The 27,811-nt window shown below is 40.3% G+C and overlaps 2 protein-coding genes across 8 annotated transcripts in view; one reads left to right on the top strand and one right to left on the bottom strand.

Moving 5' to 3' along the window:
• The first annotated feature begins 528 nt into the window (after positions 1-528).
• On the top strand, positions 529-10,158 carry arrdc3b (arrestin domain containing 3b). Its single transcript, XM_020081598.2, has 8 exons — positions 529-1,142; positions 5,044-5,125; positions 5,448-5,595; positions 6,131-6,233; positions 6,352-6,608; positions 7,232-7,385; positions 7,470-7,624; positions 8,922-10,158. The coding sequence occupies exons 1-8, from the start codon at positions 863-865 to the stop codon at positions 9,000-9,002; spliced, it is 1,260 nt and encodes a 419-aa protein (XP_019937157.1). The 5' UTR covers positions 529-862; the 3' UTR covers positions 9,003-10,158.
• Positions 10,159-17,619: 7,461 nt separating this feature from the next.
• LOC109626349 (myocyte-specific enhancer factor 2C-like) overlaps positions 17,620-27,811 on the bottom strand; it is a 32,216-nt gene continuing 22,024 nt past the window's right edge. For 4 of the 7 annotated variants that reach the window (XM_069513770.1, XM_069513769.1, XM_069513771.1 and 1 more), the window contains 7 exons: positions 26,045-26,188; positions 25,765-25,957; positions 25,612-25,656; positions 24,592-24,758; positions 23,285-23,414; positions 23,062-23,185; positions 17,620-22,096 (listed from right to left, as the gene is read on the bottom strand). In XM_069513770.1, coding sequence (XP_069369871.1) covers positions 21,748-22,096; positions 23,062-23,185; positions 23,285-23,414; positions 24,592-24,758; positions 25,612-25,656; positions 25,765-25,957; positions 26,045-26,188 — 1,152 coding nt within the window. In that variant the 3' untranslated portion in view covers positions 17,620-21,747. Of the gene's footprint in view, positions 22,097-23,061; positions 23,186-23,284; positions 23,415-24,431; positions 24,456-24,591; positions 24,759-25,611; positions 25,657-25,764; positions 25,958-26,044; positions 26,189-27,811 lie in introns of all 7 variants that reach the window. The other 3 variants (XM_069513766.1, XM_069513765.1, XM_069513772.1) reach the window with 3 other exon arrangements.

Below are 27,811 nucleotides of genomic sequence, written 5' to 3'. Positions count from 1 at the left end.
AAAGTAACTGTCCGTCCCACTCTCATGATCTCATGACTCTCTTATCTTCAGATTACACACTAACTTACTTTTGGATTCAAGGTTGAACCAGTGGTCAAAGGTTTGAGGTCAAAGTCACTGTGACCTCTTGTGGCACTATTTTGGCCATAATTCAAGAGTCATAGTAATTGTACAAATGATTGATTTATTATATAAGTCTGTTTATATAATTATATGACTATTAAATGGTTTGTTGGCAGAGGCAGAAGAAGCTGAGCTGTTCGTGTATTGCTGAGGTTTAAGAGTCATATTCTGAAGTGTTTTACAATATTCTTCCCCTCCAGTAAAATAGTACATCAGTGCTAGAACATATTTCATGAAAGGTTTATTCACTGTATTTGTAGCTTAATATGATGTTGAGGTTTGTGAACCATACAGAAAAAGTTCTCCTGAAGAAACACAAAATGATTCATAAAGCGCAGCCACGTCCACCCTCTGACTTTCTCTGACTCTGTCAGATTATTTGTCGAAGCCACAGGCTGCACCTCAGCTCAGTTGAGTGTGAGCAGGCCGGCCGGCGGGTGCGCACATGCTCAGTGAGGTTATTTTTGCGCACAGAGGCTTTAAGAGCGCAGCGGCTGGAGGTAGACGGCAGCAGAGAGAGCGGAGAGGCGCACAGACAGAGCAGGGAGGGGAGCAGAGCCGACCATCAGCTGTGCGTCTCAGCCAGATGAACCAGCACCAACACCCCCGCGGACCCGGCTCTGTGCTGGGCACCCAGAGCTAGGGCGCATGAATTTGCGCCGCACGGCTCTGCACACGACATCTCCTCCATTGACTCTTACTTTTTATATACATATCGTGTTTTCTTTCCACTGTCATCATGGTGCTGGGCAAAGTGAGGGCCTTGGCGATCTACTTTGACAGTTTGAATGAGAACAACCTGCCGGCGTTCTCAGGGGGAGAGCTGGTGTCAGGGAGGGTGGTCGTGGAGGTCACCGGGGATGTGCGGGTGAAGAGTCTGGACATAACCGCGAGAGGAGTCGCCAAGGTCCGGTGGACAGAGTCGAGGAACGCCGGAGCCAACACGGCGTACACTCAGAACTACACAGAGGAGGTGGAATACTTACATCACTACGACACCTTGATAGGAGAGGAGAGAGGTAAGCAGTTAGTTCAGTCTCACTGTCACACGCTGCTGCTGCTGCTGCTGCTGCGGGACAGCTCGTCACGCTGATCACGCAAACTTTTCTGTCTGTGACGGAAAAGTTAGTGAACGCAGAGGGTGGCAAAACAAAGCGCAGAGCCCCCAAAACGCTTAGTGCATCATCAGTGACCAGGCTCCGCGGTGCTGATGCAACAGCTGATGGTGACACCGGGCTCCTGTCCTCACTCCGAACCAACACATGAATTATTGAGCCGAAGCGTTTGTTAAGCACAGACCCTCAGCAGCAGCAGCAGCAGTTTGTTGTGCACTAATCTGCACCCTGACGTCTGAATCAAAAAGTTGGATCCCATGCGTAAAAGAAGAAATCGACCCAAAATCTAAACAAACCGATGTGCGGTTTTTTTTTTTTAAATGCTTGGCGCAACATTACAGCAGATGCAGAATGAACATTTTACTGATGATATTCTGATGTAGGCGATAGCTCAGGCAACTCCCTTTGTTAGAAGCGGTTCAAACCTGTTCAGAAACTGCCAGAGAGGGAAGGAGGGAGGGAGGGAGGGAGGTAGGGAGGACCAGACTGACTCTGTGCGTGCGTGCGTGTGTGAGTGTGTGTGTGTGTGTGTAATGATATGTCAGCTGCCATCCTCCTCACACTTCCTGTACCTGTGTTACTCTTGTAAAACCTGATGCACAAAGACTTCGATGGAAACATCATGTAAATAAAAGGCTCCTGCAGGGATGTGCTACATCATAAGTTTGTGGCTCTGGCTGTCACCTCCTCACCAGACTAACAGTAACAGCAGCAGATCATTTGAATTGTAGACTGAGACCAATTATTCCAAAACGCCACCACAACCACCATCATGGAGGATTTGCCGTCACCACCGACCTCTTGTCTCTGAGAGGGACTTTGTTATCTATACTGGCCACGCTCCACAGCTACATCCTGTTCGTTTGTTTTAAACTAAGATCATGTGGAAAAATATTGCAGTTGCTTCTCTTTCAGGGAGGAATTTGTCAATTATTTGGACTCAATAACAGCATGTTGGGTCAATCAGTCAAATCACGTGATCTTCCTCAGCAGATGAGAGTTTGCCCACTTGTATTAAAATTGAATATGTTCAAACAGTTTTCATGTTTCAGTTATCTTCATTCTTGAATGACTTCATTTGAGCCAGGCTGATGTATTTAGTGAACAGAGGGATATGTCCAAACTGGTGAATTTGTTGACTGATAAATAAGAAAGTGAAACAAACACATTTTAACTATATCAACTTTGATGCAAATCATGGTTTCTCTTGGTCACAGTTTTGAAAAAGCAAATCGAAATTATCATGATTTTTTATTTGTGTTTAGGTTTAAAAAGCATGCAAAATACAAAGATTTGATTATATTATATATTATAGTCTGTATACGTCAGGCCATAGACCTGCATTACGGCTGCAATTATTAATAATTGTATTTTTCATTACTATTACATTTTGGATTTATGGCTTCCACTAATCATTATTTGAAAAAATTGTAATACAATATATACAATATAGACTAGATAAAAGTTTAAAGACATGTGTTGCCATCAAACACCCAAAGATTATTATCAACTGAGATGCTAAGGACACTAATTTCACTGTCTGAACCAAACATCAGCTTTTGTTTTTTAAGACCTTTAATAAAACTCATGTATTATTCCATGACACTAAATCTCCATGTGCTGAGAAACCTCATGAGATCTGACTGAAAGCTCAAGAAACTGCCAAAAGGACTCTTTCTGTTTTTAAAGGAACTGCTGTCAAGTTGTGACACTGGCCTTACTGTGTGATGAGTTTGGACTGTAACTGGTTTTGTTGTTGTTAACTTGTGGTTGATGAATAAAATGATCTGAATGCAGCACATTTCTTTTTTCTGTCTTCATTTCTTCGCGTGAGAACAGTACCTGGAGTTCACTGATAGAGTACACCACCCTTCCTCTCTTGCACCCCCACACACCACATGGCTGTGCTAATGTGGGCAGGGGCTTGTCACGGCTGTACCAACCAGAGCTCAGCCTGTAATTCATGTCACATTCCTCTCCAATGGGAGACTGAGTTGTAATGCATGCGTTGGAGTTTCCAGCTGAAGGAAGCTGCTCAGTCTGGTTCATACCGGTCTACTCCTGCTTTGCTCTGTGTTGCCGGTGACTTGACGGGGGCTTGTGCGCGCACACACACACACACACACACACACACACACACACACACACACACACATGCATGCAAGCTGTTTATGACAGCTCTCACGCCAAACTCATAGGAACCCACACAGACACACAGAGTGAGACAGACACAAACAGCAGAGATGCAGGGTGAAACAGAGTGAGTGCTGAGGTGGCAGGAAGCTGAAGTTCAGCAGGGCTGAGTGCAGACACTTAGAGAATTTCAAATACAAACAACAACAGAAGAAATGAGGAAGCGAAAGCAGAGGCCGTGTTCTTTCTCCCACAGGGTGTGCTGCTCTCGACTCTATTATTAGTCCGCGTGTACTGAAATTGAGCAAAGAAATTAAATGAACCTCGGATGTTTAAACAACTATTTGTCTTCCACCAAATCCTTACTGCATCTGGAGTCTGTAAATGGCATCAGTTGTGTTCAGGTTCAAGCTCGACTGACCAGACTGGCACCACCAGGCTGTGTCTGATCCGAGACTGAGGGTAAAACACTGGAGACACATTTTCAAACTGTGTAATCTGACATAATACCACAGCAGACCCTTCTCATGTTTTATTTGAACAATATGACCTTTAGAGTCCCACAGGTCACAATGTTCAAGACTGTCAACCTGCAAACAGCCACATTGGTCATTTGTGGCAACAGTTACCGCCTATAGTTACGTTTCATTATTGAGTGACATCTAATGGCTGTAATTATGACAGTAGCAAAGGAGAAACACTTGACCTATAAAGAGCGAGAAAGTTTTGTTGTTTATTTTATTGACGAGATGATGGTCTGTCAGACCGTTAAATAACTTGTTGTCTGAGGTAACATAACATAGTTTTGTGGTATTTGTTTTTAATTGTTGTTTTTTAACACAGTAACAAAGGGAAGAAAGTCTTTGGGAAATTCTTTGACGTTGTTAATGTGTAGATGGATTAATTTGCTGTGGTGTTGAGTTTTGTTTACATTAATTGTCCCCACTTGTTAATTTTTCCATCAATAAGATTTCTTCAACAATTGACTTTTTAAATGCTTATATGCGTTCTTATGTATGCTCGGGCTATGAATCCGTGTTTATTTCCAGTTCTGATGGAAACCATGGTTTTGAACGCAGGCTTTCTCTATTTTTCTTTTAGATTTCTTAATGATTTTGATATTACCTGGAAGACCTCAGAACTCAACCTATTTGGTATAAGCTGCAACTAACAGTTCATCTGGCAATAATGTCTGAATTAAAATCATGAAAAATGTCTTATTTCTCACAGACCAAGGTGTGATCTTTAGATATCTGTTGTCAGGCTGACAGCCCACGATCCAATATATGTATTTTAATGTCATATTGAAAAGGAGGAAGTATCACATTTTGAAAAAACGTTTTGGCATTGTAGCATCGAAAATGTAAAAAAAAAAGATTAATCATAGCTATTCATTAGTTCTAACTCAGCGTTTTTAATTTAGATGAAAATGTGGATTTTTAGAACAGATTAGCTGGTGCAGTTCCATGACATTTAACTATGGACTGGTTTTGTGATTCATTGTCCTCTCCTGATAGAATTCACATATTTCTGCTGGCTATGCTTTTGGAAATATGTGAATCCCCTGAGGTGAAGTGTGGAGTGCAGTCCGCTGTGGACTAGGTCTCCAGTCTGTGGTGGGGGCTTAGTGCAGAGTACAGGTGTATATGGACACATGTCCTTTGTCTTTCAGATGAGGATTGTCCAGAGGAAGGTCTGACTGTTCTGCATGCCGGCCTCCACGAGTTTGCTTTCAGCTTCAACCTGCCTCAGATGTGAGTAGTGACCAAGTACCGTACAGTTTTGAGACCCTTTAAAATGATCCAGTTACAAGAACATTTTGTTCGTAATTTGTAGTACTAATACAACACACATAATCTACTAACATACATCTTTTAGAGATAATACCGCTGTGCTTTTACTTGAGTTGAATGCAGGGCTTTAACTTGTAGTGAAGCAGTCTATCCTGTGTTGGTATTTAAAGTTAAAGGATCTGAGTACCTACGCACTGTAGCCTACTGGATGTACTCAAAGTAAATAATAGTTTAGCCTAACTTCATAACACGCATTCTTTTTTCCTGCATTCCCATGTTTCAGGGCCCTGGCCACATCTTTTGAAGGGAAGCACGGCAGTGTCAGGTACTGGGTGAAAGCTGAACTGCACCGTCCGTGGCTGCTCCCTGTGAAAGTCAAGAAAGAGTTCATTGTGTTCGAACACATCGACATCAACACACCGCTGCTGCTGGTAGGCACGCCACACACGCTGCATTTAACTTGAAGGACCAGTTTAACGTTTTTGACAAATATTGGTTAAGAGGACATGGTTCCGCTCTCACGTATTTACTGATGGTAAATATGAAGCTACAACTTGTAGCTGGTTCGCTCTGGAGCAGAGGAAGGTTATCAAAAAACGCCCGATGAGGTTCCAGTTTCTTCTTCTGCAGTTCCAGTGTGATAACTTACCAGTTCCACTGTGTTTCATGTCATTCTGGACTGTTACCGGGATAAAACAAGGCATCAATATTCATCATATCGAACTCTGATGATTCATAGTACTTTCACACATTCGCTCACTGTTCAGGGGAGATTTGAGGTTCAGTGTCTTGCCCAAGGAAACATTGATATGCAGACACAAGGAGCTGGGGATTGAACCACAGACCCTCTGATTTGTGGCATCAATCCTCTCATCAACCCTAAACTTATGAAGCATTATAAACGGAAAAATGGACATAATGTTTTTCATGTTTCACCAGAAGTTAAAACTAGTTGTATCTGAACAGGCTCCTCAAGCTGGAACAAAGGAGAAGACTCTGTGCTGCTGGTTCTGTGCCTCAGGCCCGATCTCCCTTAGTGCCAAGATTGAGCGAAAGGGCTACACACCAGGTGAGAGAAAACTCCTCTTAACTTCTCCACCTCTCCTTCTTCTCTTTTTGCCTGTGAGATTTCACTTATATCACTTCTCTCTCAGTCTGACAGACTGATCTGTTGTCTTCTCTCCAAGGCGAGTCTATCCAAATCTTCGCTGAGGTGGAGAACTGCTCCTCCCGGGTTGTGGTGCCCAAGGCTGCGCTGTACCAGACCCAGACCTTCTACGCCAAGGGCAAGGGCAAGCAGATCCAGCAGCTGGTGTCCAATCTGCGAGGAGACCCCCTGCCGCAGGGGAAGAGCCAGAGCTGGGAGGGAAAACTGCTCAAAATACCTCCGGTGTCCCCCTCCATCCTGGACTGTCCTATCATCAGAGTGGAGTACGCCCTCATGGTGAGTCTACAATGTTTCCTTTCCAGTCAGAAAATGAAACATATGTTATGTGTTCCAATGTAAAGTGATGGTGACAGCTAATTATTAGTTGTATTGACTTTATTTTAAAATATTTCATACTTAAAATCCATTATTCTTTCATGAAAACCAGCTTTTTACATCAATAATAACACAGTCACACACTATAAATGTATAACCTGTTAATATACTAATAATATACAAATAAAGTGTTAATATCTACCAGTAAGTTCCATACCTAAATAATAGTATTCACAGTAATCCTACAAAGAACATGCTAAGAACATACTAATAATCAGTTAATGAAAAACATACTCAAACCAATTAACGTGCACATAAAATAATAATTATTATAATAGTTGCTGGGAAAACACTTATATTTTCCTGCTTCTGCTTGCTCTAACTGCAAGTTTACACAAACACCAAAAAACGTATTATAAGCAGCACAGTATTGGAGATGTTGTTTAAGTTCCCAAAGTGTGATATTATTATTATTAGAAAACAGGCAGATATGGTGGATATCTGCTATGAACAAGTACAACTGGTTTCAACAGCAGCAAAACATAATTTTGTTCTTCTTCCCCACACACTCCCTCTGCCTGCAGGTATATGTGGACGTCCCCGGGGGCTTGAACTTGTCTCTCTCACTGCCGTTGGTGATCGGGACCATACCTCTCCACACCAGCAGCACCCGCACTTCCAGCATAAGCAGCAACTGCAGCACTTTGACCTGGCTGGGCCTGTCGCAGACACCTGAGGGTGAGTATTGCAAGCCCAGTGATACATACGCAAACAGTACAGTACACAAAAAACCCTTACACTTGTGTTGTTTTTCTACTGCAGCACCACCAAGCTACAGCGATCTGTCAATATCAGAGTCCCACAGACAAGATTGTCTGCAAGGCTGTGATAGGTCTGACGGGGTGGGAGAGGACCAGGGATCTCTGCTAACTTATATCACAGAGTTCAGATATCTTCCCCCGCCAGTCTACTCTGAGGTACACGTCACACACACACACACACACACACACACACGCACACATGCACACAGAAAATAAAGAGTGATCTGGCCAAGGGCAGCATGAAAACATGTTGCAACAGGAAAACCAAACAAAATATGATAATAAAGCCTGAAACATTGAGAGTTGAAAGGGAGATAAAGATACTGTAAGAGGTAAATGGTTTAAATGGTTTGTATTTATATAAAGCTTTTCTAGTCTTGATGACAACTCAAAGCGCTTTACAGTACAGTAAAGAGGTTCAATTCAATTCAATTCAATTTGATTTGTATAGTGCCGAATCATAATATACATTATCTCAAGGCACTTTACATAGAAGGTCAAGACCTTAAAATCTTATTAATATAGAGAAACCTACCACTTCCCAGAATGAGCAGCACTTTGGAGACTGTGGAGAGAAAAACTCCCTCTGTTGGTAAATTCTTCTCGCAGGAAACAATTGGAAATATCTGCTAATAGCTAATTCCAATTTATACATAAAACAAATAAAGGCTAAAAGTCAAAGTAGCAGCAAAAAGTGATGGATTAACAGTTAAATTGTAAGGTAAATGTAAAGTGTGAATGCTTTAAATGAATGGTGGTGTGGATGAAGAGGTGTCTCACAGGGTTCTCTTCAAACTGCGACATCTGTTTGGCTTTAAAGGTTCAGTGTGTAAGGGATTTTGGGCAGAAATTTAATATAAAATAATCCTAGTGATGTTTTCACACACTGGAAACTGTGTTTCATCTAAATTGTATGAATTGTAGTTTTCTTTACCATAGAATGAGCTCTTTATTTTTAAATACTTTATATTTACATGGAGGGGGGTCCTATCTGTGGAGGCCGCCATGTTTTTTAATGTCGTCCAAACTGGACAAACTAAAATCTTCTTTTTCATAACACTGAAGTTCACCACAGGTTCTCTTTCATGTTGGGAAGGGGAGGGTGAGATGAGGTGTATTCAGCTGCAACATGACACTTCACCTCTAGATGTCACTAAATTCTACACTCTGAACCTTTAAGACAAAGTTCATCTTGATATCAAATATTAGCAGAGGCTGAGTGAACTTCAGTTTATTTTCAGGTTGTAGCTAAAGGTTGTGAACACTCAAGCTGCCATGCACTGCAAGCTTTTACTGTAGTCATGTTTGTGTTCTAATATGATCAGATAAGGAATCAAACACTGCATTTAAATTAAAAATTATTTAGATTTGTATTTTTCTTTTCATACCTTGTGTTTTTGCCCATCAACAGCTTCTAAAAATGCATCTGTGTCTCTGTGATCCCCCCGCCCAGGTTGACCCCAACCCAGACCCCGTGGAAGTGTGTCATGGAGCCATAGATGTCAGGAGACCTTACACGTGTCCATCCCGCTGAGGAGAGCTCTAGAGCTCAGAAGGCTTCTGCACAAACAAGACACCGTCACCCTCAGCTCCCAGGCCCACACAGCCAGCTTCTCGCTAGATTATATACCACGACAAATGAGGCTGTACCCTCCCCGACACGGGAATGTCAGCTGAGAGAGTATTAGGTGACCACTGACGAATGGACCAGGGATTTGGAGCCATCCTCTATATCCTGTGCTCAAGTCGAGGCAAAAAAAAGTTCTGTCTGACAACACTGACTGTATATCTCTGTCAGAGTAAGCCTCCTTCTGCCTCATGGTGAATTTTGCACATAACCGAAAAAACTGTTTTTCTATCTGTGGTTCTATTTACGGCAGATTCCCACAGGCCTATATGCTACAGTAGAATCTGTCCACAGGTCTAAACAATAGTGAACTCCTTGAACTAAAAGGCACATTTAAAAGAGGACAAGTTTGAGCTTATGACTGTGGCCTGAAGGCGTCACAAACCAGACTTCAGGTGGAAACCGTTGCTTCTTGTGAACAAAGCTGAAACTTACCAAAAGATTTTAAAAAATTAAAAAATTGATGCCGTGAAAATAAGACAGGGGACGTTTCCGATGATTAGTTGCAGAAATGAATGCATCACATAAACAACCACCTCAAGCACTTAAAATAAAGTTCAAATTGTGTGTGAAAGTGTGTAAATGAGAGGGAAAGAGTGTGTGTGTGTGTGTGTGTGTGTGTGTGTGTGTGTGTGTGCTGGTTTAAATGTCCAGGTGAAACGGATACAGGCCCTAGACAAAAGCACAACTCCGACCAACCACGATAAAATACCACAAGTTGCCTGTAGGTTTCTGCTCTGAGCTAAAGCTTTTCTCGCTATAGATTTTTTGCAAACGTGGATGTTAAGAAGCTTTGTGCTCACAAAGACAATGGCAAAATGTAAAAGATAAATGTTTACAGATGAATATATCAAATTGAGAATGTTGTTCAAACATGACTTCTTCCACCTGAATTTCTAACTACCAAGTGCAATATATTTTTGTATTTGTGATTTTTTTGCACTAGTTTTTCATATACTCTATTGCTGTTTATTCCATTTCTGTGCATTATATATTATTGTCATGATCTTATTGCTGTCATGATCAACTTTTGATAAAATAAAAGGTTTATTTTATAAAATAATCTTCAGTGTGCATTGGTGTGTTGGGGCTCCGATCTACTGTGTGATTCTTGTTCCACTGCTGAGGATACAACAAACCAGATGTAGGGCAGAGCTCACGTGAGCTGCTGACCTAATTCCTCACTGCAGACTGGCAAACGCCATGGAGGGAAAAAACAGAACAGAGATTTTAGAGTAATGCTATTTTCACTCAGGATGTTTCATAACCTACAGTAAACAGGCTTACAGTAGTAATGTTAGATTAAGTATTTCTAGTTCAATTCATTCAGAAAATACAGACCATATACTGTATATACATACTCACACACATGAAAGATATTTTTCATAATAACACCAGCCATGTGTGTGTGTGTTTAGAGTTTAACAGGAATTGGTTGCATGTCAGGGACTGCTGAGTGAACAACTCATCAGCAGTTCATGATCACTCAATAAAGACTTGAACCTTTATTTGATATCTTTGAGACTAGGAGTGCGTAATGCTCAGCAGGCAATCGTCTCAAAAGGCAGAGACCAGGCTGCCACTGTCGCTGTAGGTATTTGTGGTACCACAGACCGGATCTTACAGTTTTCACCAATACCACTAAAACAACGTGGCCTCTATCAACACTTTGAGTGATGAAAACAAATATTGAATGGACTGCCATGAACTTTGGTGAAGACATTTATGTTCCTCAGGGGATGATCTTGTGAAGCCATCAGGCCCTGCAGGATAGTGTTCAACTAGAAGAACTAATAGCCTTGGATTATGTAACAAGTCTTTGAAGGGAAGGTTTGCAAGTTTGTCAAATGTTCTTATTCATGAGTTAAATGTTTGAATTGTTTAAATCGTCTTGTTCTTATCTCAGCACTGATGGGGAAACAGGGTGGGACTATAGTCTTGGCTCTGCCCAAAACAAAAACAAAAATCCACTTACAAGCAGCGCAACAACACTCCCTGAGTGTGTGTTTAATCCCTAAAAACAAAAATTCACACTTTTATTGTCGGTTGGGACGTATAATTACCCTATATTGTACAGATTAAACAAATAACATAATGCGTGTCAATCTGTGAGTCTTGGAGATACTGATAGGCAGAGTTTGTTTCCTGTAGGCCTCTGTTGTTCCCAGACTTAACACTAAGCTATAGGCCAACCTTCATGTGGCTCAATATTGAGCGTACAGACATGAGAGTGCTGCAGAATGCAGGAAAAGAAGCTATCCATCTATCTATCTATCTATCTGTCCATCCATCCATTCATCCATCCATCTATCTGATTCATACACAGGCCCTGGTGATGGCACAAAGTCCTCAACAACAGAGAGCAGGCTGTCATCTTAATTTTCCATGTTGAGGTACTAGTTATCGTCAGATCTGAAGCAGGAGCAGAAAAAACACATTCAGTGCTATTGGCTACAGTAAATGTCAGTCAACATTTGTGACAATTTGTGTTTTTATGGGAATCACGTAAATTATAAAACATGCAGAAGTAAACATTTTACTCTGACAACACAGGTCATCTCCAAATCTTTTAATCTCCAAATTAGAATGAGGTCCTGCTTATTGCTTATTTGGTGAAAGTTTGTTTAAAGGTTCAGTGTGTAGAATATAGTGACATCTAGTGGTAAAGTTTCATGTTGCAGCTGAATACCCCTCACCTCACCCTCCTCTTCAAGACATGAAGGAGAACCTGTGGTAGTCTTCAGTTGTCATAAAAACTCAAAAGGTGTTTAGTTTGTCCAGTCTGGACTAATGTAAAAAAACATGGCAGCCTCCGTAGAGAGGACCCGCTGATGTAAATATCAAGTATTTAAATATAAAGGGTCTATTCTAGAGTAAAGAAAACAACAATTTGTACAATTTAGATGAAACACAGTAGGGATTCAATAGGATTATTTTATATTCAATTTCTGCCTGTTGATCCCTTTCACCTAAATCTTACACACTGAACCTTTAATGGGAGAGGAGGCCGTAACATTTCAGCTAAGGAAATTTCCCCTTGTATCAGAACACTACTCAATATATTAAGTTACGTCTCAGATTAAAGGGGCTTTGCTAGAATTCATTGGAAATGCTTGTTTCATATATTCAGGATGCACAATCACAGTGGCTCTCTTGTTTTGCAGATCTAATACACATGCTGCTATTGAAGCAAGGGGCAGTCATTTTGTTTTTGCAAATAAGCTCTCATCAGCACCCACATCCTGCTAGGATTCAGAGAGAGCTCACATCGGTCTTTTCCACAAAATCTAACTGTATGACGATTTACTGTAATGCAGTAACTCTGACTGCAGTTTAATTCTTCCCACAAAATAGATCGATAGCTTTTCAGATCAAGGTTGAGGAATTTCCTCCAAAAGAAAAAAGGCCACAAGGTTGTTGATGGGTTTCTTGTCAGATTTCAGATGTGAGTAGTTAAGTTTCATTCCAAAGTTAGTGCAAACATCAAACTTCTCAAAGATTGGCAACAGACATGTCCCTCCTCTCGTGTTAGGTGAATATGAGCTGACTAGTTGATGAGATAAACAGCTGGGGGTGCTGATCCTTTAGCCGCTGCCATCAAACCACTACATAGGAAGTTAAGGTGATTTAAGAGTTGCAGTCAAAGCTCAACCGATGGAAAACATGACAGAAATTTAACATTTAGTTTCATGTATCAATGTGGAGACAGATCCAGATTTCTCATCGCTCCACACATGTCTGATGTTTTCTTTTTTTCCTGGTTCATGCACATCAGCGTTTAATCACCAAGAATAACGTATTTATGACATTTTGGCTTTTGTTTCCAGGGTCGATTGACAACAGGTGCACTTTGAGTTAGGTCTTCAGCCTTGGTAGGTAAGGTCAGATTCAATATTTCGCACACACACACACTCACACACACACCCACACACACACACACTCACACACACACACACACACACATACACACACACACACACACACACACACACACACACACACACACACTGCACAAAATATAGCCTTGGTGTGAGCCACGTCTTTCTTTCTCTCTCCCCATCTTTCTCTCTCTCTCTCTCTCTCTCACAAACACACACTCACACAAAACAAGTAAAATGTCCAAAACAACGATGACAATGTGGAGACCCCTCGAAGGACAGATCTCTGGCTGTAGTCTCCTGTTCGACTGGTCAGTTAGTTGGTCGATATCCTCTCATTCTCATGCATGGAAGCACACAGACAAGCACCTTGTTGGTTCAAGACTTTTACCTCAACTCAGGATTACGTAATGCTCTCAAGACACATGCGCACATGCCAAGAACAAAAACCTCCAGTATGCATGCACACAATAGTGAGAGGTCACATGAATAATGTTTTGGCTTCTAATATACAGGCAGCTTCTGGCTGGCTGATAAACAGAAACTGGTTTGAACTGGATGAAGACACTCAGGCGCAGACAGACAAACAAAGAGACAGACTGGCATCACATTCTTTAAAGGGCTCATATTCATATAACTTCCTGGTACAAAGTTGCTCCTGGTGATGACATTGTTAGAATGATCCCTTCACAGACTAGATCTGGTAAAAATAGAAGTGATTCACGAGAGATCTCAGGCCCTAAGAATTCTGCTAAGGGGAAAAACAGTTGGTAGTAGGACTTTCTCAAGCAGAAGACTGATAATTGTTACTATCCTAACTTTAGTATGTAAGTTAGCTGTCAGTAGGCTAACTGTTAGTAAGGTAACTTTGGTATGTAAGTTAAATTGAGTAAGTTTGGAGCCAGAGTCTCCACAGTAGTGATGGTGGAGGGGAGCCACGGTACCGAGGATCCACTAAAGACCCACCCGACCAGCAGCGAGACAACTTCAGCGGTCAATCATGAAGCATGGTTAGTGGAGTGGCCCTTAGAGGATACAAAATGCAACAAAAAAAAATTGTGCTTAACAGGAAAAGGTTCCGCACCCCCATAAGAAATGCATCACCAAGCCATACCACACCCTCAACCCCACCTCTTTGTTAAGAAAAACATTTCAGTTCCTTGCTTTGTTTAGACAATTTTCCTAAATCACTCCAAAGCTTGGATCCATTCATTGTAAGTTGGGAGTGTATTTTCTGAATATCACAGCCACTGGACATGAGAGATGAAACCTTATTTCACTGTCATCGCTGACTGAGAAAGTTGTTGTGTGTTTTTTGTTTTGTTTTTTTACATTTACTGAATTGCCTGTCACTTGATCCTCTGGAAGGTGTTAGAATAAAAGGCTTCAACAGAGAGACACAACAATGTACTGTGTATTTATATATATCTATATATATTTATATATAATAAAACTGTCGGATTCCCCTGGTCTGCACCAGTTCTAAGTCAGCCGCTCTTGGCTATGTCATATTTGCCTGCACTAGTTGGTTTTGCTTGTTTGTTCAAGTTGCATGTGAATCAGACATGCCCGTGCACATTCATCAGACATGCGCACACCACAAACAAGGTACTTTGCAGGCATCTGGGCTGACATCCAACTCACAGGGCGTCCTTGATGACTTCTAAACACAGCTCAGCATTGGCCACAGTGTGTGGATCGGCTCTTTCTGATAAAAAAAATAAACAAACTAAGTTTATTTTCATTATGTTGAACCCATGCGTGGTCAAAAGGGAAATGCACATACACACATCTCATTAATTAAGTTATTGAGCACAGTTGATCGAATTAATTTGCTGTGGTCACGTAAGTGTGAAAACTGTCTGAAACCTTCGCCCTTTATCTTGGCATCCAGTTCATCTTCCGACAGCCAGCCAACAATCTATGGCCATTACCCAGACTGCCAAAAATAAACACCAGCCATCAGCATTCGGCTCGAAGCTGAGACACTGAATTTATGAGCGGTTTGTGCTTCAAAACTCTGCTTTACCACTGTAAGTCAGAGGTCAGTAGTGGGTCAACACAACAGTGTGGACAAACTGTGGAGAAGTTTTCACTGGGTTTGACACAACATGCTTTCATTCAGGGTAGCTTAATGCATCACATGAAAGTTGTTATAATTTAATATTGAGATTAGTATTTTACATAAATAAGCAGATAATGAAAAAATACTTTGGTGCTGTTTGATCACAAACTTGTTCAGACTTAATTTTGCTCTGTCTATGTTTTAAAACGTGTATTACTAAATATGTTTCAAAAGTATCAGCATTGTGAGGAATATTCCAATGAAATAATATAACAAAATAGGAAAGAAGCTTCGTGCAGCTGGATTAAAAAACTGAAGTTGAGACTCATCTAGTTTATAGATTTAGCAGCTGTAAACAAGTGATATTTTCTAAATATTTTATATAACAGTGTGGACTATTACTACTGCTTTAACAGCAAAAACTTTACATTTTATGTTTTTTTAATTCAATGTACTTTGTACTTGTATTTATAAAAATGAATCCATTCTGCAATTTCCCTGCATCAGATGAAAGCATTTAGTTTGCTCTTGTTCACGAAATCACTGCACAAGTAGAGTGACATTGAATCAGAGTTACGTGTAACAGTCATCTATTCCCAGCAAACCAAATTATTCACAAAAGCTTCTGCATCATATCCCAGTTCACACCTGCATTAAAATGTATCGGGTGATCGGAGTACAATCGTAAAGTTCTTGAGAGTGTAAATGGACTTGATGCACATTGAGGACGGATTGTGATCTGATCAGATCCAGAGGTGGTCAGAGACTCATTGTGGCAACACTGAATACAAGTGCAGTTGATTTGTGAATAAACACGTGAAGCAGTCCTCTCCTCAGTCCTCATGTTAGTTATTCAAGACGCCTGTGAAGATGAGACCAGTGGAAAAGTTACCATCTTCTTCTATCTTTTTTGTAGTTGTTTTAGACCTGCTTAAATGGGAGTCTGTGATGCTGACTGGACAGAACAATCACACCTCACTGTGGACACTGGAGACATCTTTATACCAGGTGTACATGTCAGGTTAAAATAAGATGTAGATGCTATCTGGACATGGGGCAGGTTGCCTCGTAAAAGGGCTGAGAGTTTAGAAAAGGTCAAGTCTAAATGGAGAAATGTGTGAAAACTAAACTTTGGCAGAAAGTATATGAAGCCCACAGTGTGAATAACTTCACTCCTACCTGTCAGCACTTTATCAGATGGACTAAGGGCCCAGTCACACCTGTGCAAATACAAAGCGAACATCGCGGGTCAAAGTTCACCAGAGCTGAACTCCAAGCGAAGCCACCCTGTGATTTCCCTCTCCACAGGAAGTAAATATTTTATTCACATTATAGATTCTAAGTGAACAGGAGGTAAATATTTGACTGGGCACTAAAACCTATCAATCCAGCTATTGACAGTTCTTTGAAAAACTAATATAAAACAGTTTTTTAATGATGACAGATATAAATACAGAGTTGAAATTATTGGTTGATCAAACAGAAAATGACCAAAAATCGATTTTATTTGTTGAATAATAGTTTTTCTGCTTTTCTCAGTGACGGTTAACTTTAATTGTATTTTGAAGGAAACTGACATTTTATAGACCAAATGACTGATAAATAAATGGAGACCACAATTGCAATAAGAGGAAAGTGATGAGGAGTCTGTGCTGCCCCCTGGCTGTTGGTCTGTAGCTGTAACAGACTTGATCATTAATCCAATTCTGGAAATGAGAAACCCTGTGTTCTTCTCTGTCATAAAATGTAATGGTCCAGTGTGTAAGATTAAACAGAACATTCAGGATGTTCTCATTATTTTACAAATGTATAATCATACAAATGTATAATCATTTGAATTTACATCTAAACTATATGCTGGCTCAAGAGAGAGGCATGTGTTCACATTACCTGAGGGCCACTGTAGTTTCTCCTGCAGGGTTCTTAGAAAGCCACAAAATAATGAATCCATCAAGGCAAAAACTGAACATTGACCAAACAGGACAATTGTATGGCGCCTTTCAAGGGACCCATGGACGGTTTACATATTTAAGGGGACAAAGACAAAGTAGTGCACAGGTGTAGAAGGGATTTTTGGCAGATTGCAATAAATCAGGTCATTTAAAGTTTTGAGTAGCTTTTTGAATGTCCAGAGGAATGTGGTATTTCACTTGGCAGAGCTAGCGTTCTAGAGGGTGGGGGCTGAAAGTCTGCAATCTGGTGTTGGGGATGGTGAGCAGGCTCCAGTTGAAGGATCAGACAATCTAGAGTACCTGAGTATGACAGTGGATCGCTATTGCTGTGAGTAGTTCCACCTAGAAACTAAGTGTTACTTCTAATTTCCTTTCTGTTCAGAACTTTAAAGAACAGGGTTTGAACACACAGAATCAAACATTCATGACAAATTACTCTCAGTATATTTTCATGTGATGTATAATATGTTAATGTTGATATATTAACAAATAAAATAACATACGTAAGTTCTTGTCATTTAAATATTTTCATATATATATTTATGTTGTCCTGCTAAAATCTCTGGCATGAAATAAAAACTAGTGTGCAGCAGAAAGTGAGGAAGAAATGAACAAACCACACAGAGACATTTGTAACAGAGCCTGTATATTTAAAGTTTTCTTTTTCCTGCAAAATACAAATACGTTCACTTTTCTGAGTGAGGGAACCGCTGTACATGATCTGCGACGACAGAGGTGCACTGTATTTCTCTTCTGAGAATCATTGTCTCCAAGTGGCGACAAAGGCCAGCTTATGCCGCTAACAATCTCTTAGAGTATTTTACTTGTTACTCAAGCACTCATGTGTTTAAAGAGGGGAAATGCAGCCCAGGGTGTACATTTACAGTACAGAGGACATTCAGGGACATCACCCAAAATAACTTGAAATCATTTCATCAGGGCTTTTTAAGCACGGATTTGACAAAGTCCAGGCAGTTACGGATTAAAGAAATCAAACCAAAAACACAAATATACAGGGTATTTCACACTTTGGTTAGTTTACACTCCACCGTTCTGCGTGCACCCCCACCCATCGACTCAACCTGAAGCCTGAGGACGAGCTCCTGGCCCTGTCCCTCAGGGAGCTTTGTTACGCTGAGTCAGGTGTGTTGCAGTGAGCCGGAAGCCGACCAACTCGGAGACTCCAGTCATCATAGAAGAAAAGGAGTGCAGGAGAAAATACATCTGGGCTCTGCCCTTGTTTTTTTCATTGTTTTTTTTTTTAAACAGCATCATGAAATAGTTTGTAACTCAACAGCAGCAGCTGTCAAACTAGAACAGCTACAGGGATTTGAATGAGTGAATTTAGTCACTGGATTTACAGTTAACGGGGCACGTGGAGTGCAGACCTGTGGCTGAGGGTTCGTGCTCCAAATATACAGCTGCTTAAACCAAAATATTCATATGTGAACAACCCTTAGCCACTTCTGTCCCTTTAAAAGTACAACAATGTGGATATCAGAGCCTTAACTACTGTGTTCATCCTACTGTGACTGGTGTCAGACCATGTTGAGGTACAAGGCACAAATTATCGATATATGTCCACAATACCTTTCAACAACATGCAGTGGTGGGAAGAACTGTTTACTCAAGTCCTGTAGTTACACTGAGTTTGCGTACTTTACTTTTTCTCTGATAAGATTTTACACTTAAAAACCGTCTGTAATGTATTTCACAGGAGTAAACCAATGATCATTTAGCTTTTTGATCTCTTAGAGAGAAACACACTGGCTAATTGGAACCAGTACCCTTGTTCTACCAGTTGTTGGAATCTGCTGCTATCTAATGAACCAGCCTGCTTTTCCACCAATTTTGAATAGAACCATTAGAATCGAGGATGTGTCATTAACAGGGGGTGGAGCACAACCAGAAGTAAGAAGTACCATTGTATTGATTACTTGTGACCATGAGCCACTGAAGTTGTCACAGATCAGACGGTTCAAAGCTGCCCTCCCATGAATCTTCTCATGACCCCTCCAATTGATCTGCTGATCATTTGGAGGGGCCCAAGCCCTGTGTTGGGAACAACTGCATTAAACTGTATTCAAAGTAATGAAAGTCACATTAAAATGCTGCTAAAGTTGCAATGATTGGATTAATTATCTGATTATGTCACATCAGACAATTTACTGATACGGTAATACTTTACATGATGCTGACGATACTGAATTAATACTTAAGTAGGGTTTTGAATACACGACTTCTGTTGTATTGGTATTTTTACTTGAGTAACTGATCTGAGTCTCTTCCACCACTGCAGATGTATTGGTGACGCGCATGTTGTCTGTGGAGAAGGGCAGATTGTGTTCTGTGCTCTGTGAGATGATGTTGGCTCTGACACCAGCTACACAGAAGATTTGAAGGGGATTTTTACTTCACTTTACAACTCACTTAAAATCTCCCAGAATGTTTGTTAAAAAAAGGTTTGCACCTGTTCTTCCTGTTTTTATATTGTTATCAAATTAAATAAAGCTGCACACATCCAAAAATATCAATTTGATATAAGGAAGGAAGCTTTTTTTTTTTTAAACTCAACACAATAAAGTTTGTGCAGTGTAACATCACTCTCCAGTTGTATAAGGCTTTTAGTGTGACTGGAGCCAGACTGAAAATCTCCCTTTGTATAATTTACCACTCCAGTCGTTATATAAACCAACAGACGCTGTTGATTCTATGAAAATAATGCAGGTTGTTGTGTATGGAAGCAAGAGCAGCCATAAACATTGTCTTGACAAATGATTACCAAAATTGTGAACTGTAACCACTATAGAATACTTAACATTTAAATTGAAATACCATTGCATTGAAATATTCAGATTTAAAAGATGTCTGTGTGAATTTATATGGTTGGTCCATTTGTGTAAAGTTTAAAACACAGATTTCAGATAATCAAGTCAAAGAACATTGTATAATTATGTTATCTTCAATTTTAGCATCTGCAGAGCTAAGACGATTTTGTCAATTCGAGTTAGTTTTGAAATCATATGGATTCTTAAACTTCACGTTATGATAACTTTATGATTACTTATCTTTGTTTACTTAAAAACAAACATCTTAAACATTAATTTATTGGTATTTTTCCATCCTCACCACTTTGTTTGGAAGATCTACATCCCTCATTATTCATTGATGTATTCACTTAGTATGAAATGTCTTTGTTTAAACCTTTATCTTCCTATTTCCCCTTCACAGCATGAGCTTCTATGGTTGTATCACATAATTTATAATAGCCAGATATGTGCAAGTACATACATTTTTAACATGAAAAACTAAGTATTAAGTAGTGGTTACTTTTCAGTTCCTTAGTTAAGTAAAAACAACTTAAATGACTTTTGATTCCATACCTTAGCAATTGCATCTACCAAAATAATAAAAAAGAAAATCTTTATTTTTTTCTAACAGGGCTCTGAAAATAAGTTACTAACTCTGATTAGTGTCTTCACATCAATTTGAAACTTGTCCAAAGCTTCTTTTCTATGCAACCTGTTGCAAATAAGTTTCTTCTTTTCTTCCTCAGTCACCTTTTCTCTTCCACCTCTACATTTCTCCACCTCTCTTCTACTGTACTTACTCAAGCTCTCTCGTTCTACCTCTTTTATTTGCCAGACTTTACCTTCCATGCTTTCTACATTCTAAATTTGCCTTTATGTTTCTGTGTGTGCACATATGTTGAACCTGCAACACGCCATGTATGTAGTGGTGACGCTAAGCGCTTCAACTCAGCACGCCTCGCTCTCATGGCTCCAATGATCCACATCTCATTAAGTAGCTTCACCGTTCAGAGTACCAGACTTATTCACTTTACCTTTGTTAGTTTGCATACATGTGCACATCTGTGAATGTGCATTAAACATACTTGCTATTTACTTAACCCCCCCGAACACACACAAAGCCAACGTTGCATGTATACCATCAGCCCTTCCAGCCACTTCTGTACATGTTGGTGTTAAATGACATGTAAGAAATAGTCTTGAGAACAGTCACACTCACTATGTCAAAAACATCTCAGGTGAAATGACCCACTTTCAGTTTATTTATACCCATTACTCATTAACACGCCCTGCATAATAAGCATCACGTTAATCACATAAGAACAAAACGTGGCTTTAAGTGGTTTAATAATAAGTCGAGTAATTTGGAATAAAATTCAATGCTCTGTATACATTTTAATAAAACAATATTCTATTGTTGAATCATAATTCCTTTCATTATTCTTGAATTTCATTGAGTAGTATTACATTATGGAAGTATTACGATTAAGGTTTGTTAGAATCACATTAAGGTTCATATTTATCTGCTGAATCTATCACCTACACGAAATGGAGGATTTTTACTTTTTATTATCGTGTTGGTATCTCTTATTCCTTTACCTCTACTGAGAACAGTTGAGTGTCAAAACCATTGAATCCTTCTTTTTGCTGAGATGTTTTTGACACAGCTTTCAATGTTTAAAAACCCATTTCTTACAAGTTCTGTTCACCAGTTCTAATCTTCCAGGAGTCATCGCTCCAGTGTACAAGTCTGGCTACAGAACATGTTGTAAATACAGCAGAGCATCACTGTATCACTGTCTGACTGTGCTCCCCCCACGTACATGTTACCATTACACATATAGCACACCCACTCGGTACAATAACAATTTGATTATAATAATAATAATAACACTATAAGGTAACTTTACTAACACCCCTTCCCCTCTGCTTGTAGACCGGCCCCCATCATGTCGCCCAGCCCTCTGATAGCCTCATCCGTTTGACTGAGGGGCTGTGACGCTCCTCCTGACTCGACAGAGGGCGGAGTAGGAAGCCGTCGTTGCCGTGATAATCCTCACGCTCCTCGCTGCCTTCATACGAGCTCCCGCAGCTGGATGCGCTATCACCGGGGGAGCGGCCCGATTCGTTGGGACCCCTGCCACAGGTAGAGTATCCAGCCGTAGTCATGCCTCCTCCGAGTCCTGTGCCGACCATGGTGATGCTCCGGTCTCTGGGAGGGGAAGCGGGCTCAGACTTGATGTGTAGGTTCTGATGACCAGAGGTGAGGTTTAGGTTTGAGTTCTGACACAAGTTTCTGTGGGACAAGAAGAGTTTTTAATGAATCTTTTGCATACTTTAATCATCTATCCCAAACATAACTTGCTGAATGTAAACCCACACTTTATGGGTCTCACACTGAATGTAAACTTTTAACCCACAGGCAACTTTTTGACCAGTAACAACTCCTGCACATTTTACTCAAACAAAGGCAGCTTCACCTTGACAATTGTATTGAAAGAGAAGCAGGGAGAAAAAGAAGAGTGCTTGAGGAGGCAGACAGCCTCGTCTGTTCTGCAGCACAACTAAATCACAGCAGCATCAAGACAACAGTTGTAGCCACAACACGTTTAAAACAACTCCACTGATATTATAATCATTATTGTATTTTATGGAGCATTTCAACCCATCACCCATGTGGAGAAATCATGGAGACCATGGAGTGGTTCAAAACTATTTGAATCTGATCTGATCATCAGAGATCCAGACAGTCGTTCATTGAGTTAAATAATTAGATGATGTGACCCCAGGTGAAACGAGAATTATTGATACCTCTGCAGATGTCTGAAACAAAAATATTCAGCTTCCAATAATTGAGCTGCAAATCCCCACACTTAAGAAGTTTTACCCAGGGAATGTTTTCATATACAGATTATAAAAAAATATTGCTGTAATAATATATATATATATATGTTATTTAACTTGTGGAACAAGAACTGTGGAGTTTTATGCAGTAACAAATGTATGTAACAATCATCAACTATTTGTACACATGGAACACATAAAGAGCATGTAAGAATAAAATAAACGTGTTGAATGATTTATAAACAAATATGTAAACTGTAAATATTGTAAAAAGAGTAGGTGCAATAAGATCTGTGGACAATGTTTTTCGCTGCATTGAACCATGTGGTTTTTTTCATCTCTCTTTTCCTTTTTATCCGAAAATATTTGTGTTAATATTTTTGCACCAAAAATGTCATTTTAACTGGAAACTCTTACCCCATGTGTCCGAGTGCTGGATGCTGCAGATTCTGTATTTGCTGATGCTGCCAGCTAGTCACTGATCCAAGACCAGAACCACAAAATCCAGACAGAGAGGACAGGTCAGCTCCGAGGGAGAACTCTGAAGAAAACCCACAAAAAATCCCTCCTCATTAAATGATTAGATGCTACATGAGGCAGCCCTCCTCTGTCTGTAGCAGTATGGTTCTGTAGTAATCACCTGTGCCATAAGAAGAGCTGAGTGTTGACGGATATCCGCCCATCCCCTGTCCAGGTAGAGTCGGAGCAGAGATGGACACTGCAGGTGTCGACAGAGTCTGAGCGGTCTGAGAGTGATTTATTCTCTGGTTCTGCAAAAACAATGGAAAAGAATATCTGTAAAACGTGAATCATTCAACACAAAGACACACTCGAAACAATAGACCAAACCCTAAATGTTACTGTTCAGATAAGCTGCAGAGACATTTCATTTGAGTGGTTTCAGTAAAATCTGAGTAAACCACTGCAGTCCTGTGTATTAGGCAGGGTCACTCTGCTCGTAAATTCTCAACGCTCGTGGAACAATATACACACTTTCAGCTGCAACAAAGGAGGCAACAGCATTTTTAATGTCTCCATGAAGAACACAGAGTGCAAAGTCAGTTTTGGAAATTTTGAGACTAAAGCCAAATTAATGGCAGGGGCTTTTGGAAACTGTGAGGTACGATCAAAGAGTTCAGAGCCCATGAAGCATCTGCAAGTAAGTCATTATTCCACATTAAGTCACACTCAACATAAAGACCAGTTCTGGATCTAGGATCATCACTGGTGACATGAGTATGGTCTGTGACTGCGATCCAGAGGTCAGGAGGTATGATCCTCAATGTCCAAAACATGCTGCTCTCCCCTCAGCTTTGTCAACCGGACACAGTCACAGCCACAAAAATAAGATATAAAATGTATGAAACAGATGGAAGTCAAGCTAGCTTCCACACTCTGCTGCCAAAGAGCATAAATTACTCAATGAATTCAAACAGGCATTCAAGCTACTGACCTGCAGTGGTCTCATTGCATTTAATGAAAACAGTCTAAAAACACTGAGCGTCATTTTAGACAAATATTAACATTTTGACACAGGTACTACATTTGGTTTGTTTTCAAAACCAGGAACTCAGATCCATGAGGATTTTTAGTATGGGTCTGTTGCATGAAAAATATTTTATGCACACAATAAATAATTTTAGGGAGGAAGGGTGACGACTACAGTGATTTACCTCGACGTTGTTGAGATTGGATAAAAAAGTCAACGTCAATCTGCCCTGTGATATACTGACCCAGACTCAGAGCTTTTTGCTTTTGCACTACTTGTTCCCTTACATGCTACTTACCAACATGAGGTCAAAGTCCTCACACTGAAGGGCAGCATTAAAGCACAAACCAACATTATTCCATGCATTATAATGGGGCTTATTTTGCAGTGAAAATGAACAGAGTGAAAATCACATGAACTCAAGTACATAGGGGTGGAATGCAGAAGACAGCACTCACAACTGTTGGCATGTTGTTGCACTTGTTGGAGGGTGGCATCAGCGTTCGGAGGTCAGGCTTACGGCTCATGCTCATCGAAGGAGGGCTCTTATCCTGCATGTTTTTGGAGACTCCTCCTGCAGACAGCAGCCCCGGGGAGGTGCAGTGGTTGGTGTAGCTGCCATTTCCTGGGGAGACACAAAAAATGGATGTTCATGTTTGAATGCAGTTTTAATTTCAATCCACTGATAAATGATCTTTGTTGCTGAAGGTGTGTGCATGCTTCATCCTTTCTCTCTGAATGAGAGCCTAGCATGTTCTTTGTTTGGAATATTCAGATTGTGGTTTGCAGTTTTATCTGTTTTATGATTTTATTAGTACATTTCATGTATTTAGTATGAGGATATTTTTTAGAAACATTCATATTTAGTTTAATTCATATTTATCAGGTTGAAGTTCAGGTCATTTTTGCGATTACTCTGCTGATTATTTTCTCAGTTTCTCATTTACTCTATAAAATACTCAGTCTTATTCCCCAAACTCCAAAGTGACGTCTTCTAATTTTCTGCTGATCCAAACCCCTTTAAGGTGAATCCTTATATTTAGGAAGCCAATCTTGAGACTTAAGATTTGGCTTTTTGGTAATGACTAAAAATGATTAAATTATTTCAAATAAGAGTTTTCAACAAGTTTCTGTTTTGGTTGTATCATCTCTGTGATTAATGATCTCTGTGGTGTTTCTATCTTAAACAGGACACAAAATAAAATAAAAATCATCAACATCTCATGGTTAAATATTTATGTAAAGGTGTACCAGGGCTTCAAGTAATCATCATTATTACTACAATTGTTCGAATCATCATTTGATGTGTAAAATGTCTGATCAGGCAGAAATGCCAGATTACAATTTTGAAGTAATCAAAGGACATATGATAAAGTGATAATGAAAATAACTGTAGACTAAATTTAACAATTGAACTGGTCACAAGTCCTGTGAAATGTATCTAGTGACAGAGGAATGAGATGCAGTTCCAGTCTTACCCACACTGGAGACCACAGTGCTCGTCAGCTCTGAGCTCATCAGTCCTATAGACAAAAACAACACACACACACACACACACAAATGTGGTCAGATATCCAGGGGTCAAGACTACAGATTATTGAATTAGGATTATGTAGTAATATCATACATACCTTCATTTCCAGTGCTAGAGGGCCGCTGAGGGGACATGCTGTTTCTCTGTAGGGAGGGGTGTGTGTGTGAGATGGGCAGCAGATTGTGGTTACCTAGACCACCTCCTATGCCTGGGTGGGAGTACAGCAGTCCGCTGGCATTACTGCCTGGGATGGACACTCCCATGTCATAGTTGGAGGGAGGCAGACCCTGCTGTGCGATTAAAATCAACAGTTAAGATTATTGAGAAGAATCCATGACACTGCTTAGATGGAAACACAGAGAATATGGTGAACTTACACAGATTCTCTGTCTGTTAATCATTAGGTCGATGTCATCGTTGATTTTGCGGTATTTGTCGTCCGACTCTGGGCTCTGACCAGCAGAGTCATCTGCCTCGATGTCAGGGCTGTCGCAGCCATTTAAACCCTTTTTACGCAGTGTCTGGTTAGAGGAGGTAAAAAAAGACATGACATGTAAAATCATAGGGATAAAGTGACTGAGATCAGCCAGTAGTTTCACTCTATTTCACTGGTCAGCAGGTGGCAGTGATGTTCTGAAATACAACCAGTCATGGATCACATCAAGAGACTTCGAACAATAAGTACTTCATCATTACCAGGGGCTGATTTAAGGTCACAGGTTTTTCATCTGCTAACTGCACTTTGTATAAAGATAATTGCTAAATTAAAATCATTGCATTATTTCTTGTGTATGCCACACAAACACGAACCTATCCCTTTCACTAAAAAAGCTGCAGTGCATCTTTCTACCGCAAGAGAGCACCATATGAGAAGGTATCCCTTCAGCTTGCATCATCATCCTCCAACTTTCTGAGCAAGAACAAAAAGACATGACTCACTTCAGAAACACAAAAATTATAAAATCTCCAGAGAGATCTGCCTCTCTCTCAGTTTATGTGTGGATTTGGCAAACGTGTTCTGGGTGACTCCAACGTCAGTAAGCTTCATGTAAGCGTTGTAAAATCTCTGCTCTAACCCAGGTATCAGATGATGATGACGATGGTTGTGCAACGTGTGTGTGTGTGTGTGTGGTTTGGCTCTCAGTGGCCTTGCTTCAGCACTTCACAGCCCATTAGTCCAGTCTGTCACTGGACACTGTAGACTGTAGCACGCACGCACACACACACACACACACACACACACACACACACACACACACACACACACACACACACACACACACACGGAGAGGACTCAGCGGTTGGCCCAGTGCAGCTATCCCACTCATCCCAGTCATGTCCACCTGTTTTACTTTAGAGGAGTGGGGGTGAGAGGAGGGGGAGGAGAAGGGTGAGGCAGCTACCACCAATGCTAGTGTGGCTACAGGAGAGATGGCCGTAGAAGGCTATTTTTCACTGCTGTGCTCCGCTTCTCGTCACTCCCATCCCTCCCTCACAATCTGTCAAATCTGGCTCTTCTACTAAAACATAAAACCGACTCCTCTAGCCTACTTTTCCCTCTTCAAACACACACACTGTACACGGTGTCACTACTGCACACCCACTCCTTCCTCTTTCAATAAAGAAAAAAAAACAAGCACACGAATGTTAACAAAGCCAGGAACTGTGGTGGAGAAACATTATTTTAGTTAGACAGTACCTTATGGAAAAAATACTAAATTATGTAAAACTGTATTTAAATATTGACTTAAAGTTCAGAAAAATTCAAGAAAATGTATAGCAGTAAAAGTACTTGACATGAACTGACATTGTTGAATCATTAATCCAGAATCATTGATGCTTCAGAAGCATTTTTCTGATTTCAGCTACTTGGATAATTTTGTCCGCTGGTTCACAACCCCAGGTCTGGCCCCTCCAAATGGTCACCAGATAAATTTGAGAGGTGGTGAGATGATTATTGGGAGAGAAGAAGAAAAGAAGTTCTGATTCACTAATCTAAATTTGTTTTACAGGCTTTAATCTTTGCTTTCTGAGAAATATTGGATCATTTCTACCTTGAATGGTTGTTAAAGGGACACATAAAGGTAGCAGTACAGATAAAGTAAGTACATTTACTTATACCTGTAAATGAGTATTTTTACTTG

This window comes from Paralichthys olivaceus, chromosome 18 (assembly GCF_024713975.1).
Source record: "Paralichthys olivaceus isolate ysfri-2021 chromosome 18, ASM2471397v2, whole genome shotgun sequence".
In the NCBI taxonomy this organism is placed as follows: Eukaryota; Metazoa; Chordata; class Actinopteri; order Pleuronectiformes; family Paralichthyidae; genus Paralichthys; species Paralichthys olivaceus.
This window is presented reverse-complemented; position numbering and strand designations above follow the sequence as displayed.